This window comes from Oryzias latipes, chromosome 21, assembly GCF_002234675.1.
Source record: "Oryzias latipes chromosome 21, ASM223467v1".
NCBI classification, from domain to species: Eukaryota; Metazoa; Chordata; class Actinopteri; order Beloniformes; family Adrianichthyidae; genus Oryzias; species Oryzias latipes.
The window spans coordinates 15,700,928-15,719,248 of record NC_019879.2 but is presented as its reverse complement, the minus strand read 5'-3'; the positions used below and the strand labels follow the sequence as shown (position 1 = coordinate 15,719,248).

The window sequence follows — 18,321 nt, the reverse complement described above, 5'->3', positions numbered from 1 at the left end:
TCTACTTTAATTTTCTCTGCAGTGTAAAACGGGAGTTTCTCAAATTGTATGTAATTATGACTGAAATCCAGCTGTTAGCTGTTTGAAGTGGCCAGAATAGTTAAATGAAGGCGGAAAATGGGTCACAGTGTTTTTGGAATAATCGTTATTCATTTATAGAAGATAATTGATATGGCTTTTATATATATATATATATATATATATGTAGGTTTTTATCATGAGTATCTTCCAATCTATGCAGTGCCTCCTCAAATTTTAGCCACAGCGTTTTTCTTTTTTTTTGGTTGATTTTCTTTTGGGTTTTATTTTGTTGCTATTAATCTAATGTTTCTAATGAGTTTTTAATTTTAACTAATGTTTATATACGTCATTTTTGCTTAACACTTTGAGTTCAACGGCATGTTGATTAAAGGTGCTAAATAAGCGATTAATTAATTAATTGATTGATTGATCTGTTTGTTGAATGAAAACCGCCTGAAAACTGAAGTCCAGTGCTAGCCTGTGTGTTCGAATGTTTTTCTGCCTTTTAGCCAGACTCTTTGATCACGTGCTGAAATGGATCAATTTAAGAATAAAAACAAACTTCTATACTTTGGGGAAAAGTAGCATAGCTACCTTGAATAGCTTTGAGAATGTCTCATAAATGAAAATGAGGGATATAAGGAAAGCAAAAATCTCCTGAGTGAAGGGTGAGATGTAGCGGACCAGGAAGCTGCCCTCTGCCGCCACAATCACCAGAACGATGCCAATGAGCCAGAAACCAATCCAAACTCGACCGGTCAGGTACTCAAACTTGTAGGCCTGACAAAACTGCAGAAGACAGGAAACAGTTAATGGACCAGTTGCTTTAAAATAGTCACTTTTCTGCACCATCAGACATGTACCTTGTAGTAAGCTTCCTCAAAAACCAGTAAAGGTCCTGAAAAGCCAATGATGAGGAGTGGCTGACCAGCAAACAGAGAGAATAAAACTCCAAGAGTTGCTGTTGAGACTATGAGCTCAGTCACTCCCATCATCCCCTCTGTTTTCTCTCCTGCAAGAAGTAAAAGGGTCATTTACTTTTAACCAAACGCGCACAATTTATCTTTTCTTCACTTCAAAAGTGTCCGTTTTACCCAGCAGGCCTCCAAAGGTGATGGTTGGGGATAGTGCAGCAAAGTAGATGAAGATGACCGCAGCAATGCACTGCATGTCCAGGGCGTCTTTAAAATCACTTATGTACAGTGGATAACGCCGGCGGATGTCGTGGATCAGACCCCCGAATGGGATACCAGAGCGTGTCAATGGGTCTACCTCGTGGTCCTCCTCCTCCTCCTCCTCATTTGGAGTCACATCTTTGTGAGAGTATATATAGTTTAGAATGTATTTTGGTGCTGGAGCAAAAAAATGTCCTTGCTGTAAATTAATCTTTAAAACTAAAAAACTGGACATAAATTTTGTTGTGTTGTTTTTGTCAAAAGCCTCTTCCATTAAGGTGGCCATTCTTTGAGATTTTGAATTGATTTGAGAATAAAATTGAAACAGTATCAGCGCGTCATCGTACTATGAAACAGTTGTTGGTCTTGAATTGCCCCCTAAAAACCCCTGGTCTCTATTGTTCTTTGTTCAATCCATCAAACTTTTTTAAATAAATAAGCGCTATTCATATATTGCAGTTCAAAGTGCTTTGTAATTAAAGACAAAATACAAAACAGAGAAAAAAATGAAAACTCAACCTGAACCTTTGCCCTCCCCTACATTCACACATACACCCTACTGACCCCACACACAATACATACAACCACAAAAATATGAATATATTTATAAAAGAGACGTGTTGGACTTAAGTCTGTAGTTTTAGTTAATGTTTATTCATTTAGTAAAATTAGAAGTAAAAAAAAATTTGAGATATATATATTTTATAACTTTAATGCAACTCCAAACACTAGTGACTGCTTAAGCTTTTTTTCCTTCTTTTATTTAAAAATGGTTGGATTCCTAGTTGCATTGTCATTTTCCCATAGTCCTCCTTGCTGTCTTTCTTTTAAATGTATGCTCCCCTAAATCCTATGCCAGCATTAGCATCTACCCGATATGCTTTAGTCAAACGTTTACTAAAAACCAATATTCCAACAAACTATTGTTACTGTGGATCTAATTGTTCAAATCTAAAAGGTGGATGTATTTGCATTGTTGAGCTACGTTCACTGTGCCCTCGGCGATGCGTTCAAGCGGCCACTTCCATTCAAAAACACATGTTTCGTGCTTCCATGTACAAAACACATGGTCAAGCATAATGACAGGTTTTTACAACCGCTTTCGGGCTCTACATACAAAACGCGTGGCCAATTGAACACACAAACCAGGTCGAACTTTATCAAATCAGGAATCGTCTGGGTTTTTTTTTTTAAATAAAGATAAACCCAGGCAATTGTTCTTACATGATGGTGATCCATATCCAATATTGTAAGAGTGCCGGCAATGAACCGAACCGTTTCGTGCCCAATTTAAGTGCTGTGCACCGCTTCGACATGTTGCACAAAGCCTCTTTCAACTGTAGGTGGCAGACATGCGTGGGTAAACAGTAGCAGAAGACAAATCGAATCTCCTCCCTGCTCCTCCATGGTCCAGAACACCATGGGCGCCATCTTAAACACGAATCAAATACTTTAGTGTCAATTGGTCCAAAACATTTCACATAATCCCTTTCCACCTAATTGACTTTTAATTGGGTAGTAATATTTAATATAGTGACAAATATTGGGCTATGTAAAACACACAGTCTCTTTTCCTTTTTTTCGTCCAATGGTCTCTTACACACTTTGACAAAGCACCTTTGTTGTCCTGTTCTGCTCCTAACATGGGGTGATGCTTCTTCCCTTCCCTCTCCCTCCTCTTGCGCAAAATCTGCTTCTGGAAGTCGGCCACTGTCTTCAGCAGGTCTTTGCCTTCAATGTCTGAGGGTGGAATGACAATGCTGCAGTCCAGAAACTTATTAATCCCATTTAGGAGGTCCTGCCTATCGTCAGCAAAATACGCCACCTCGTGGAAGTTCTGTGGGGAAAAGAGCTCATTGTAATCCTAGACCTAAACCACAAAGAGAATAAATATAAACAGTACCATATTTTTCTGAATATAGTTAAGTGTGACTAATATGTGATTTTATTTTTAATTAATAGCAACAACCGCAAGAGAGCAATGTGGGTGTGCGTATCTGTGAGAAAAAAGTAAGAAGAAGCTCAGCTAAGTCTACAAGGGTTGGCGAATATGATCACTTTATTTAATGGTTAATTATTGCTTAATTGAGCATCAAATAACATTGATAAAGGGACCCTTATTTCAAAATGTTACCAAGAGTATATTTAACTTGCTAACATGTTCTTTATACTAACTATGGTTATCTGAATAATTATTCATGTGTTGTGCTAATATGCTAGATTCCTCCTATAGTTCATGAAGGTAAATAAGCACCAATGTGTTAATGTAGTGAAGCATGCATGGTTTTCCTTTCAAGATGAATGTCTGTTCCCGTATTTTGTTAAATAAATTTCTCCCAAAAGTGCACCTTATATATGATAATTTTCTTATTGATTATGCTTTATTTGGCTGCTGCGACTTATACTACAGACTGATTTTTTTATTTAATTTAATTTTTGAGTATGTCATGGTTGAACCAATTTCTATTTGTGTTTTTTCTATGCATCCCATTTTTTTGTCTCAATTAACCATTCAACATTTTACAAATCTTGTTTTCAGAAGGTTGCAAATCTACCTTGTCAGACATAAGGGTGGCAAAGGAGCGTCCAATCTCGTGATAATCCACATTGGACTGGCTGGGGCCGAGCAGGACAAAAATAAATCGTACGGGTACGGGTACTTCAAGTACAGACTCCAGCAGGGACGCTTCATTCAACCGGACAAAGGCCATCGCTGGCTGCTCCAGGAAGTCAACACAGCCTTGATGGGGAGGAAGTATATTTATACATGTTTTTTCCATAAAAATGGAGATAATACAGTTATTCAAATGAATGGGAATGTGTGTCCAAACTTTTGGTCTGTACTGTACCTCGCAATTGGATGTTCATATATTAAGGTTGTCTTTAAAAAAAATTCCTTCCTAGTTGTTCCCTAGACTTACCAACTAAAACAATGACGGCTTCTGCATCCTTAGGAATCTTGGAAAGCAATTTCATGGATCTGGCGGCACCGTGATGGCTCTCAGCAGGCAGAGGGTGGAGGGATTTCTTGTGGCAAGAACAGAACAAAGATTTCCCACTTGACAATCTCAAGAACCAGAACAGTGCGTGAGAGCAATAATGCAGAATTAACGTGTGAATGTATACATCAGCTCCTTTCCCACTAAGGACTTTGTCCAGTTTTAACCACACAACGACAAAACTGTTTTATGTTTGAAGTGTTTTTTGGGGGGAACTCCCAACACGTTTTCGACAGTTAACATATCAAGAGGATTTAAGCAGAAGCACCTGTGGACTGACTAAGAACATAACTCGACGCATGTGTTGTGGGGGCGATTTTTTGTCTTTGACTTCAAGAGCTGCACACACGAAATCTGACCTCATGGTGGGGTGCGTCTAAGAAATACAGAGGCCCACCGGCCTAACATCAGGAGTTTGAGTGAACCTACTTATGTCTAAATTCATTGGTGAGTTTTAAAAGTTAATGCTATCCAGACAGAAGAACAAGAAAGCTCAGCGTGGCTTTTATCGCTGTCCACTTAGATAGCTGAGCTCTATTATCCTGGTTCGAGCCTGTCAAAACCGCTTAATCACCAGCTGTAAATTTGTCAAAACACAGCATGTGCTCGTTGCCTGCACTCTTTCAACTTTGACAGGGCCTTTCATCACTCAGCTCTCATATCTTAAAGGTTATAAAATAACATGCTTGGGGAAAAAAAACAATGATCAGTGTAGCAGTTACTCTTAACTGATGTTAACACATGAGAAAGCAATATGTGAGGAATTCTTACAAACAGGCTGACAAAAACATCTTGTTTGGGGTCGTAAACTGGCCCTTTGATTTCATGATGCTCTTCTGATTCCTCTGCCACCAGTGGCTGACTGGTGTCTTGGGAATGGTTGTGGTTGAAGCTGGCATGAAGACTGCCAGACGATTGATGGCGGTGAAAGCGATGCTTCATATCACTTGGGTGGCTGTAGCGGAAAACAAACAAAATAAATTAGTATGAGTACCACCATTCATATTTCAGTGTTACAATGTTGAATTTTCTATTTGTAATGAAATTTCTTGTGTTTTTTATGTATTCGAAGCTCATTATTTTGATTTAACAAAGAAATTATCTTCAAGTGAAAAATCTTGACCTGTCAGACTTAAAAAGGCTAGAACAACACAGTTTCTTTGGGTTAATTAGAAGCTGATAAGGGTTTTTTTTTTGGCTTGGAAGAACAGCAGATGTATTTTGAGTTTCCACAGCAAATTTAACCAAGTAGCAGTGGATGCAGTTTACTCTTCTAAGATGTTAACCATTTCTTTTAGCTGTTTGTGTTATTATTTTTTAATTGATTCGTTTTTATTTATAAAAATGTTTAAAACCCAAATCTGTGTATTTATTAAATTTAGAAAAAGTAGAACATTACAACTTCTTTGAGGTATTTAGATGCTGAATTGTTGTTGGCTGAGAAGGACAGATCTGTTTATGTTCCCAAAGTTTATTTTTTATCAGACAGCAGTGGATGCAGTTTAATAATCTTGGATGTAAACCATTTGTTTTATTATTTATAATACTTTCTTACTAAGAAATGTGCTAAGGTCAGCAGACATTTTTTGAGGTCCCATGGCATATTTTTACCAGGCATCAGTGGATGCAGTTTATTAATCTTAAAATCATTTATTTAATTGTTTGTTACTTTAAAACTTTCACTTATGAGGAAATGCTCTGAAGGTCCAAATCAGTGTTTGTGTCATACTTAGAAAGAAGATGCTGCAAGATGCTACGTATAGATTTGGTTTGTGGCTTAGAAAACAGAGCAGATGTGGTTTAAGTTCCCATAGCATATTTTTCATCAGCCAGCAGTGGATGCAGTTTATTTATCTTAGAGGTAAACCATTTTGTTTTTATGGTACTTCTTTAAAAATCAATTGTGTAAAAATGTCCAACTTGGTGTGTTTGTCATACCTAGAAAGAATAAAACACCTCCTTTGAGTTAACAAAATGCATTTTTAATTTATTTGTATCTCAAAACATGCTTCATTTTCTTTTTCTTTTTTTACTTGTCCTGTCCAACAGCTGGGCAGGCAGATGAGAGCTGAGGGCCTCTTGTGTTGGACATATTTTACTTTAACAAGAGGGGTTATTAATCTTCAGACAAACCAAAGGTATGTCTGAATAAACCCCTTTTGTAATTGAGGCCAAACTTTATTAATTTCAATCTATTTGAAAATCTTTGGTGTTGGACCGGACGGAAAACGAAAGAAGGGAAGAAGAGAGAGGGATGTTAGAGGGGGGGGGGGGGGGGGGGGGGGTAAGAGGGTGATAAAAGGAGGGGGGGATAAGACCATGAAGCAGCATAAAGCAACAAGTTTACTGGTTGTTTATCATTACGGTAAGGTTCAAATGTAGTACAAAAAGGGTGGGGCCTGTCCACACACACACTCAAATGTTATCAACACATCTGCTAGCTGAAAAAAATGTACACATGTACACAAAACCGATAGTGTTCACACACGCATACTTATGCCTTTAAACCAACTAGTGTGTTTATGTTGGAATGTATATTTTGAGGGGGGAGGGGTGTGTGTACTAAGGGGGTGCAGTTAAAATTGGCGGGTAGGGCACTGAGGGGACATCTCCTGATTACTCACAGTGATGTCCCCTCACCCTCCCCACCAAGGGGCCCTAAATGTCTAAGGTGCTGTTAAATCTGGCGGGTAGGGTGCTGGGAGGCTGCTTGCTGGCAGTGATGTCCAAGCACCCCCCCTACCAAGGGCCCTACATGTCTAAGTACATGCTTCATTTTCATACTGCACAACATTTACTCCAGATGAGTACATTGTTAGCTAAATACCTCTATAATCTAAGTTATATACAATTGCAGTTAATTATTTAAAGTACAGTTTCCCTTGATTCCTACAATTCTGTTTTTGTTAATAAGTCACAACAAACACAGAGGTAACGGGATGAATACTGGCAGCAGCGCAGAACTGACAAAGAAGCAGCTTTACAGCAAAGAGCTACTTCAGCATTATCAATTTTATTACAGAATGTTTTGCACTGGCCCAAATAGTTGTATGTTTGCTGAGTTTACTTGAGGGATCAGGGGCCTCATTTATAAACGTTGCGTACGCACAAAAGAAGGCGTACGCCACTCTCTACGCAATTGTTGAGATTTATAAAAAGCAAACTTGACGGGAAAATGTGCGGTCCTCCACGCAAGCTCTGACCCAGGCGTACGCACAAAAACGGGTGAAATGAGAAACGGCGACACCGTCGGCAGATGGAAGAAACACGTGAAAGTGACAGTGTGTGCCAAATCGTGCTGGCATGTGCTGTGCTACACAATGTGGCACAGCTTAAAAACGTGCCTCTACCCCCTGGCGCTGATTGCTGTGTTGGCCCCGACCCTGAACCCCATCCCCACGCATTTGAGCCATTTGCTGCTGCTGTGCGCCAGCGTTTGGAAGTGATGCGTCGCTTGTAAAGAAAAAGAGGTGTGGAAAATATTATTTATTTAAGAATTCCCTCATCGTGCAGTTTATTTCAGTCAGGGCGATCTTGATTTCGCCCAACTCCTTGGCCACCTCTCTGATTGAACTACTGACTTCCCTCTGCATTTCAAGGACTGCATCGGTGAGGACACGTCCACTGCTGGAGGGTTGAGAGCCGCGTGCCGTGGAGACGCTGGGGCCAGACGGCTGCTCAGCTGCAGCATCGTAACCACTGGCCCCGCTGGAACACCCAGCAACTAAAATAAAATTGTTCTATATTAATAATCTGTAATTGTGTAGCCTGCATACATGTGACTTGACTGCATTCATTTTAATTATTTCTCTTACCTGTGTCAGCCTGACCCTGGCGCGTCTGACGCAGATAAGGGGGACTTAATAGGGATTCCCCAATAATAGCGGCCAGTTTCTCATCAAGAGGGGTCAGCTCCAGCCCCCCCCCCCCAGCCCCCACGTGGCGGACACACTCTGCCGATGCAGCGCTAGACGTTTTTTTGCCTCGACTTTGATGTCGGATCATTTCTTTCATTTCTTTTTTATTTCGGCCACGGTCCGAGGTTGTGAGGCTACAGCATTTACGGCGTCTGCCACCGTTTGCCGCTCACGTGCCTTTTTGGCATTAGTAAGGCCACACTGTGCCCTCCAAACAACATTTTCCTCCTCTTTTCCACCTCGCCAACGATAACTTTTACTTCACATTGAGTGAAGTTACGTTTTTTTGATTTCCTCTCGGTGTTTGCCATGGTTCCGCAATCAATGAATATTCATTTGTGGGCGTTTCACGGACTATTTATGGACAAATATGGGCGTGTCATGAAGCCGCAAAAAGCTGCGCTGCATTTAGAATCGGTTGTGATTTATTAAGGGAAAGATGCGTAGGATGTGCGTGCGCACGGTTTTATAAATCCGAATATTTCTGTGCGTACGCACGTCCTATGTTTCATCCGTACGCCATTTCTGACGCAAATCCTACGCAAAGCTTTATAAATGAGGCCCCAGGTCAATAAATGTAGTTGGGTTTTTTATAGACCTAACGAGTCGAAAACAGGCAAATATCTGACTGTGACTTTTTTATATTAGCACAAATAATGATTTGGAGAGGCATCTTAATCTCATGAACATCAGGAGATCAATTATTTCTTCAAGGAGAAAAGTTGCAGTTTTCACGTGTTCCATGTGCTAGTTGGTTTTCAACAGTTACATTTTGTTACTGTGAAGTCCACGGGTGACATCATCTGACTGATGAGGTCCACATGGTCCTGTAAAATACTGCTTCCAGCTGGGCCCACAGACAAAAGAACGAGGTGTCACTTTGAGGTAACAAACTGGCAAAGAAGACGCCTTTAAAGGGTCTTAAAAGCGTTCGGGGTAACATGAGCTGTTTTTCAAGCTCAACTCAATGGCTTTCTTTCCACATTGTAAATATGGTTGTTCAGTTTGATGCTTGAAGGATTTTTTTGTTAGTTTTTTTTTTTTTGGCTTGTCGAAGCACCCAGTAGCATTCTGGGAATTGTGGGGAGAAGTAATGAGATGAGAAATGAACTTGCTCCTGCCTGCTTTTTTCCTCATACACTTGTGTTGATTTGTCTGAAAATTTGTATCTTCCGTAGTTAAAAGTATTTCATAAAACTATAGCAAATCGTGACACCAGAAAGTTTGTAACATTTTGTTATTTTCTGTTGTTAAGGAGCCAAAAAGAGCAGCACAGAACCACATCTCAAATAAGTAAAAATTCCCTTGAGTGTCTTATTCCACTGGGGATTTCCAACAGGAATAATGTTTGATTCAGCAAGAGTTGAAAAAATGGTGTGGCACATCTAGATCAAGAAAGTTCAGAGATCCAGTTAGACTGGGTTAGAATTCCCCAAAGTTGCACTATCATTGGTTTAGTTTTGCTTTCACATTCCATCAGTAGCCAACAAAACATATTAAGCTGTTACAAGAACCAAGACTGAAAAGCACGAACAAGGAAACCTGACACATCAATATATAGACCTTGCAATATATAATGGAATACCCCCAGCAAATGGCAACCTGGAACAAGCAAGAAGGAAAACCACAACGAACACCTCCAACTAGTCAGGCAAGTCCTGAGAAGCCAGTACAACATTAAAAACGAGTTCCACGAGATAAACAGTTACGCACTATCAGTTATCAGATTCCTTGCAGAAATATTAGATGGCCAAAAGAACATGCAGACCAAAAGGTGTTAAGACAAGAATGCTCCTCACTGTACATGGAGGGTTCCATCCTAAATCCAGCACCCTGTGACTATATGCCAGCAGCAGGGAAGGAGGCCGAGGACTGGTGAGTGTGGGAACCAGGATGAAACATCCAAGATGCATGAGTACATCAAGCTCAAGGCCCCAACTGACAGTGTGCTCAGTGAATGTCTCAGGCAATGGAGAATACAGTGCTTGAGGACAGATCCTCATGGGATGTACCACCGGACCATAACTGAAGTGGCTGATATCAAGAAGTCCTACCAATGGCTAGAAAGGCCTGGCCTATAGGACAGCACTGAAGCGCTCATCCTGGCAGCTCAGGAACAAGCCCTGAGCACCAGAGCAATAGAGGCTCAGCTCTACCTCACAAGACAAGACCGAAGGTGTAGGCTGTGCAAAGAGGTGCCTGAAACAATCCAGCACATAACTGCAGGGTGTAAGATGCTGGCAGGGAAAGCATACATGGAGCGCCACAATCAAGTGGCTGGAATAATATACAGGAACATGTGAGCAGATATAGACTGGAAGCCACAAAGTCAAAATAGGAAAGCCCTTGGAAAGTGGTAATGAGGGAGATACAGACTAACAGGATGGTAATGCCAAACCAACTAGACATGTAGTGGTGAGTAAAGAACAGAGGAAAGCCGTTGTGGGGGATGTGGCAATACCAACTGATGGCAACATCGGAAAGAAGGAACCTGAGAAACATGTGTCTACATCATGTTTACTGTCCTTGAGGATGGTCACCGTCCATCCCCCTTGGCTATGTTTCTTGTTCCAAATCAGGGTTAGCGGGGCTGCTCCCCTTCATGTTTCCTGTGCCTGGGTACAGCTGTCAGGACTGCTACTCTTTATGCCTATTTCTGAGGAGGGGTTTCTCTGATACCCCTCAAATCTGTTTGGCTGGACGAACTTTAGTATTTTTCTGGACTTGTTTTTGGTTTTTTTTCTTTCAGGTTCCCTCCTCTCAAATGTTTGGTTATCTGAAATCTGCCCTTTTGGGTAGGGGGGCAGTAAGGGTTCTGTGGTTTAGTTTCTGCCACCAAGCCTGGTCTTCTGCACATTGGGTCCTACACCACCAGTTGCTGACAAGACCAACATAAAGGAGTCAAGTGGATATTCTGTATATTTAAATAAGCTTTTATATTTTAAGTCTCTAAATTGATACATTTTTATATTTGAGCAAAATGGAAAATCATAAAAACCTTCCATCTTTCTTTTAAAATAATTTGATTACATTTGGGACAATGACCGTTAACTTTTATCTACAAACACACATTTCTGCTGGTGGAGATTGAGTGTCCAATTAGGTTTAACACTATGAAGTCAAGAAGCTTTAAACCCATGAAACACGAGGGGATTCAAAAGTTATTTCTTCCCTTTAGATCAAAGATCAATTCCCCTGAGCTGAAATGCTCTCCACTCCTTTAGGTGAACTTTTTCCTTTTCGTTTCTCTTCGTCAGCTACCACATTAAAACAACCTTTCAATTCACTCCTAAAGGGTGAAATATGAATAAAAAGGTATTTAATAAGCACAGTGGTCTGTAATACGGGATATTAATATGGATAAGATTAGAGGTTCAGTAACTGTATCCACAATAGAGTCCCTCTTTTTATGTTAACACGGTGGAGTTGCAGCACAGAGTTGACATTTGCAGTTGAGTTAACTTAGGGGAAGTACAGCAGCTGATGAGCAAAGCCCAGTTCAGTGACTTTTATTTGGAAAATCCCTGCTCAGTTCCGCAAAGAAAAGCCTTTTTTTTTCTTAGCTGTCTTGCTGAGTTTTTTTTTCTTTCTTTTTGCTTAAACAAACTGCTCTGCATGGTTACTCATCACAAGGATTTAATTCCGGTATTCAGGATCAACAGGACAAACATACTGTTTTCAAGGAAACAAGTGCATGTGAGGTCACCCCCCTCTTTTTCATCATTTACAAGAAATTACTGACAAACTATACCAATGCATGCTCCTACCATTGACTGTATTTGAGAACTGCACTGAGTGACCCATCTCCCCTTAGCGTTCCAAACAAGAAGTACCTGCTGGCTCCAATAAGCCAAAATCCCTTAGACTTTTATTGAGAAATAAACAGCTGTTACTCAGTCATTCTGTTGGTCAGATTAACTGTTCTTGCTGTCATATCTTTTTTTTAACATGTAATTGGTCATCTGGATTTATTGTTGTGATATTTTTTTTCTTTAGTGCAAGTTAATCAAGTTATAAACTGACCGTTGACTATGGGTGACATCTAGTTCCATCATGATAGCCCATATTGCAAAAAGAATGGCGACTGAATCAACTTTCTTTGGTTGGAGCCAGAAGAAAACCATTTTCTGTGTGTGACGTCACAATCACTCAGTCCAGTTCTCTTGTAGTCAATGGTAGCCACAGGAACATAATGTTTTGTTTGTTTGTTTTTTAAAAGACGAATAAAAGACATAAAAAAAGCTCTGTTTTATTTGTTTGTCATGTACAAATATGACAAATCATCAGCTGGAACTAGAAAGAAAACAAAAAGACTAAGTGATAATTTTAGAAAAAGGTTATGGAATTTAGGATATTGCTTTATTTACCTTTAAATTCAATCATTGCAAAAGGATCAACATTCGTTTCCATTTTTTAAGGTTATGTCACTAGTAAACATAAAGAGAAGGGAACATTAGTTGAGTAGCTTTTTAGGCAGTCCATCTATTTATCCATCCTTCCATCTATTCATTCAGCAATCTCAGCAAGGCTTCTCAATCTTTATTGAAAAAAATATTTAGTTTTCGACAGTTATAGATTTAGTAATAATTCGTTTTTTTTTTTACCACCTTTCATTCAGTTGGTCATATTGCAACCTTAAATTCCTAATCAAAATTGTTTTATATTTATTGCATTTAAGTGTTTGACAATTCAACCATTTTTCATCTCTGTTTGCAAATAAGGAAAGGCTGAAGAGAAAAACAGTATACTGCCTTGATTTAATGATCAACCGGAAATCAAAACATTTCTAAAGAAGATTCATTCTATTGGCTCTTCAGTCTTAATGGTGGAAAGTGGGATGTGGTCTTTTGAATGCGCTCTCCTATCCCACATAAGAAAGACCCCCCCTCTTTATCCAAACATGTATCGGCGTGTTTACTAACCTGTGTTTGAGAAGCAGAGCCCGGAGAACGCTGGGTCTGTCCTCCGCTCTAATCTGATCGGAAATGATCATCGTTTCTACAACCAGATGGGCAATGCCTGGCAGAGTGTTCTGCTCAAGGTCCAACAGGATGGCACCTGAAGCAAAACAAGGAGCATCAATGGCTGCTAAAGCTGAGGTACTCAATCGTCATTTTATGTAGAAAAACCCTGCAAAAATTTGTGACATTAGAGGACTTTTACCGTGTGTGATGGTGCGACGAAGCTCCAACAAACTGCGAAATGACAGCGAGGCCACATGAGGCTTTCCCCAGCGCTCTGTCTCCTCCTCTACGTCTTCTTCAAACTTGATCCAGCGAGCGCGCTCCTTCCAACGCATCTCCTGCTCTTTCTCCACAATCAGCTCATTCAGCTCCACAAAGAGCTAGAGATCCATCGGGAATGAAATGTAAAGAATAAACACAAGCAATTGACAAATATAAAACGCAATTCATAATATAACATTGTTTAGTGTGAGATAAAAGAAATAACATAAAAGTAAAGCCATGGGCGATGTTGTAAGACCCTCAAGTGCTACCTGCCCCCACAAACTCACTGGCTTAGCGGCTGGCACACACATGTGATACATTCATGAAAAAGCTAAACTATTTTCAAAATGGTGGCTTCTTCTTGGTTTTACCTCCATAGCAACCATTTAATTTTTTGGTTGCCTGGAAGTGAAAAATAGGTCTATGTAATTTTTAGAAGAATCAGCAAAAGTAAAATTTTGAATTTCCTTGGTAAATAAGTTTTTTTGTTAACCATGCCCACATTCCTAAAATGTTCATATCATATGTCATATCATTTCAATTAGCTTGAGCCAAGGATTCATTTATTAAATTTAAAAATGTCAGTATAAAATGTGCAAGCAAGCCAAGCTAATACTGTTTAAAGTCTAAACGTTTCCCCAAGTACCTTCCCAATGACGCTCAAAGAAGTAAAAGGAGATAAATCAAAAGCCCTAAAAGAAGTTTAAATTTGTAGCTGGTAGAAAAGGTGATTTATTTATTTACTTTTGAAAATTCAAGATGTTGGCCTTATCCCAAGGTGAAAGGTCAATGAAACTTCGGTTGTAGTTGTAGACTTAAACTTGTGGTGTGCGTGTGAAAATTTATGTAGATCGCTTGAACAAACATTTTCTTTTCTAATATTGTAAGAAAATAAACTGGACATTAAGCTTTAGGTCCTGTGGCCATCCTAGAATAATTTCAAAACTTCATTTGGAATCCCGTTTCATGTGTTTTGGTTTTGTAAGTGGATTTTAAACTTTTTTAAAGCCCCAAAAATTAACTTTGGTCCCATTCATTTGTTTTTTACAGTTTCAAGCGCTGTGTTTCAGGTACCAGGTTCGTGCAGAAATTGGTGATTCTTTTGTATGTTGCAGGGGGGAATTTTTGTACAAAGGCAAAGTTAAAAAGAAGAATTGCAAAAATAGCAGTACAGGACTGATGCGGGACATCACTTGTGAACACTTGTGAATTTAGGTTTATCACCTTTCACCAAATTAAAATTTTCCACATTTTTTGCTTTTTACATTCACAATAATATACAGTCCAGCTAATATCATGCAGATAAGTGAAGACACTGTCTTTACTCTATGACAGACCTCATGAATTTTCTTCTCTGCTGCCCTCTTTTTCTTCTTCAGACTGGATAAAGGGGGGGAGCTGTTGCTGGAACGCGACAGCTGACACCGAGATGACTTCTTCACGAGGTGACGACGCACTCCGGGGTTGTCCTCAAACCTGTGACCTAAAAAGAAAACAACAGTTTAAGTCAGAAAACCACAGGTTACTATTGTTAGGAGATCCATTCAGAAAAAAGTTACAGTTACATGAAAACCAAGACACAGTCACATTCCATGCTAGTTACATCAGTACATCAGCAAAGTGACTAAATCAATATAGTCCTTTGGCAGTGTAGATAGAAAATACATTTATGCCACTATCTGAAATAAACATAAAGGAAAAAAAATCAAAGCGTGAATGACAAAAAAAAAAGATTTTTTTTCCAATGATACTAATAAATCATGCCAGATTCTGAGGGATTAGTGTTATGGTCACAAAGTATTCACTCACTAAATTTGTCTAATATGAATATAATATTCATAAAAAAAACTGAGACATCGCAATCCAAATATATAAAGCAAGATTTTTTTATAAAGACCCCCATCGTTAAAATAGTATTTTCTGAGTTAACATGTTCTTTTGGCGTTTTTCTGATGAGGGAGGGCATGTATGAAACACATTAAGATTAAATCAGGCTGAATATTGCATTGGCAGAGGAGAAAATGCAGTTTAAAAAAAGATTGTTTGTAATATAGAAATTTGCATCACAAGAGGGGAAGAGGGGCGGGGTTGCTCCGTGCCAACAGTCCCTCCCACAACTCAGAAGTGAATTTCTAATGAACTACTGCTGCTCTGCAGAAACTATGTCCTAGAAAACAACACGTTGATTGCAAATTAAAACAGCATATTCCTAAGTAAAAGACCACTGGGAATGCTCTTAGATCAAAGAATGATTGGTGTGGGGCTTTAAAACCTTTTAAGAAAATAATGTCCCAAAGTCTGTTTCATTCATCTCATTTGCATTATATAAGATTGATTTTTTTTCACTGCAAAGCTTGACAAAATAGGAAAATCTAAGATAATGACGTCTAAAAATAATAATTGAAGCAACTTTTTAAATTTGTATAAAGTGTTTTATTTTTTCAATAATAAATTCATCAAACTACTTGGATGTTTACACCACGGCTCTTAAGCACCTTCTCAAGTGTAATTTGTTAGGGTTTGACTGGACATTCAAACAATCTCAGATGCTTTTTTAATGTTCAAACACATGTTTAGTCAAAAGGTTCAGTGACATGAAAAAAGCCAAAAGCTTTAAACCATCTATCCACATGATAAACAACATTAATCTTTGCTTTCATTTGTGATTTATTTTATGTTTCTTTGCACAAATCTAGAGATCATTTATGGACAAAAATTGTCAACCTACACCCCAAAGCAGTAAGTATTCTTCTTTGTGCAATTTTCCTTCAACTTCTTTTTAAACCCACTGTTAAATGCTCTTTTGACCCTGAGCACAATTAACAAACAGATCAGAGGCAGAAATATTACTGTACGTTTATTAAAAGATAACATCAAAATACAGCTAAAACAATGATTCAGATTTTTGGCCTGCTGTTACACAATTAGAAAGAGTATGCTGCCACCTGTCTGTGGTAGAGTTGAAGAGTTAAATACTCACTTTTAGAGGGCTAAACAAACACAAGGAAATTGATGCAAAATGTATGATTTTGAGCATAATTTTGCTAAGATGAGGAATGTTAAAGGAACAATGAATTCTTACAAAAGCTGATAATGCCGTAGGAAGAAAGGTGAGGGTAAATAAAAGGAGAAAAGATTAGTTTTTCCTTCTGAAGGGTGACTTGGCTCACTGTAAGAAAACGTAATCAAAAATCTTTTGCTACGTTCATGCTGAACGTATTTCGTGCATCAAATTCGCTGCTCGACGCTTGTGTTCATAAACGTGACGCTCCTGTTGCGTGTGGGAGGAGCTACTGTTCAAAGTCTTTAGCCTCATCGCTGCATGGAAGCATTGACTGAATGCTGTACCATCTGATGCATGGAAGACACAAATGATGCTGAAAGACCATGTTTGTTTTATTTTGAAGAGCTCTACTAAAGCATGTTTTTTTTTTTTTTTATTTAACCTTTATTTACCCAGGAATTGTCCCATTGAGATTAAGAATCTCTTTTTCAAGGGAGTCCTGGCTAGGGGGAAACAATAAATTACATTTACAATAAAAATGTCAACATTAAAAACATAAAATAAATAAAAATGAGAGCTCATGTAAAACAGGTAGAGTTAAAAGTGACTTTCTCCTCCAATCTCAGCCTGGATTAAAAAATATTCAGAGGAATGAGTTCTTTTAATTTCCATCTTTTTTGTAGAGTGTTCCATGTGGAGGGGGCAGAAAAGACAAAAGCCTTTTTTCCCAGTTCTGTACGAGCAAATGGAACAGCGAACGATAGATGGTCATTTGAGTGCAGTCCATATGATTCCACAGTCCTCAGCTTGATCAGGCTGCAAATGTAGGAAGGTAAAAGTCCAAGAAGAGATTTGTAAATAAAAATGCACCAGTGTGTGAACCTCCTGGTGGACAGAGAAGACCATCCCACTCGAGAGTACAGTTCACAATGATGAGCCCAGGCCTTGCAGTTTGTCACAAACCTCAAAGCGGCGTGATACACGGAGTTAATCTTACTCAAACATTGAGCTGTCGCATTCATATATAAAAGGTCTCCATAATCTAAAATGGATAAAAAAGTTGCTGTGACAAGTCGTTTTTTAATCCCAAATGAAAAACAACACTTGTTTTGAAATAAAAAACCGAGTTTCAATTTTAGTTTCCTAAAAAGATTTTCAATGTGGGGATTGAATGAGAGTTCATCATCAATCAAAATTCCCAGATATTTGTACACGTGAACCAACTCAATTTCATTTCCTTCCAGAGTGGAAACTGTGAGGAAACCCTGTGGTGTTTTTCTAGAGTTTGAGAACAGCATTAATTTGGTTTTGTCTGCAGTAACCATTAATTTTAGCTGGAGAAATGTGTGATGTGCCGTGTCAAAAGCTTTTTGCAGAGATTTAACAGCAGTGGCAGGGTATGGGTAAAAGCAATTAATAATTGTGTCATCGGCATAAAAATGGATATTTGCATGAGACACATTTTGATCTATATTATTGATATACATGACAAATAGGAGGGGTCCTAATACAGAACCCTGTGGCACCCCCTTGTGTACATGTAAGAGTGCAAACACAAACCATCATGTCTAACACATTGGGTCCTGTTCTTCAAGTAATTTGTGAGCCAGGAGACTGCATGATCTGAAAGGCCAAAACTGCTAAGTCTTTGTTTTAACACGATGTGGTCCACAGTGTCAAATGCTTTTGACAAATCAATAAAGAGTGCAGCAGGGTATACTGCTTATTGTCAAGAGCAACAACAATGTCATTTATCACTTTTGTAGCAGCAGTAATGGTACTTTGCTTTTTCCTGGGTAGCATCACTCCGTGTCTGAGATCATGTGATCACTAAGAGATTCTCTCAGCACAACAACGTTCACCTCTGCAGCAGGAGCTGCGTCTGAATGAAGTCTGAATTCAGAGCTACTTCCATCTTTCTGCGACTCAGTTTGATGACTTGCTGTCCCACATTAAAATGAAAAAATCTTTTTTATT

General features: G+C 38.9%; 1 protein-coding gene across 4 annotated transcripts in view; it reads right to left on the bottom strand.

Moving 5' to 3' along the window:
- slc4a3 (solute carrier family 4 member 3) overlaps window positions 1–18,321 on the bottom strand; it is a 71,058-nt gene that overhangs the window by 10,726 nt on the left and 42,011 nt on the right. For all 4 annotated transcript variants that reach the window (XM_023950912.1, XM_023950911.1, XM_023950913.1 and 1 more), the window contains 10 exons: window positions 14,678–14,823; window positions 13,276–13,456; window positions 13,035–13,170; window positions 4,967–5,150; window positions 4,118–4,223; window positions 3,752–3,936; window positions 2,814–3,033; window positions 1,116–1,334; window positions 885–1,033; window positions 616–810 (listed from right to left, as the gene is read on the bottom strand). In XM_023950912.1, the coding sequence (XP_023806680.1) occupies window positions 616–810; window positions 885–1,033; window positions 1,116–1,334; window positions 2,814–3,033; window positions 3,752–3,936; window positions 4,118–4,223; window positions 4,967–5,150; window positions 13,035–13,170; window positions 13,276–13,456; window positions 14,678–14,823 (1,721 nt within the window). The remainder of the gene's footprint in view (window positions 1–615; window positions 811–884; window positions 1,034–1,115; window positions 1,335–2,813; window positions 3,034–3,751; window positions 3,937–4,117; window positions 4,224–4,966; window positions 5,151–13,034; window positions 13,171–13,275; window positions 13,457–14,677; window positions 14,824–18,321) is intronic.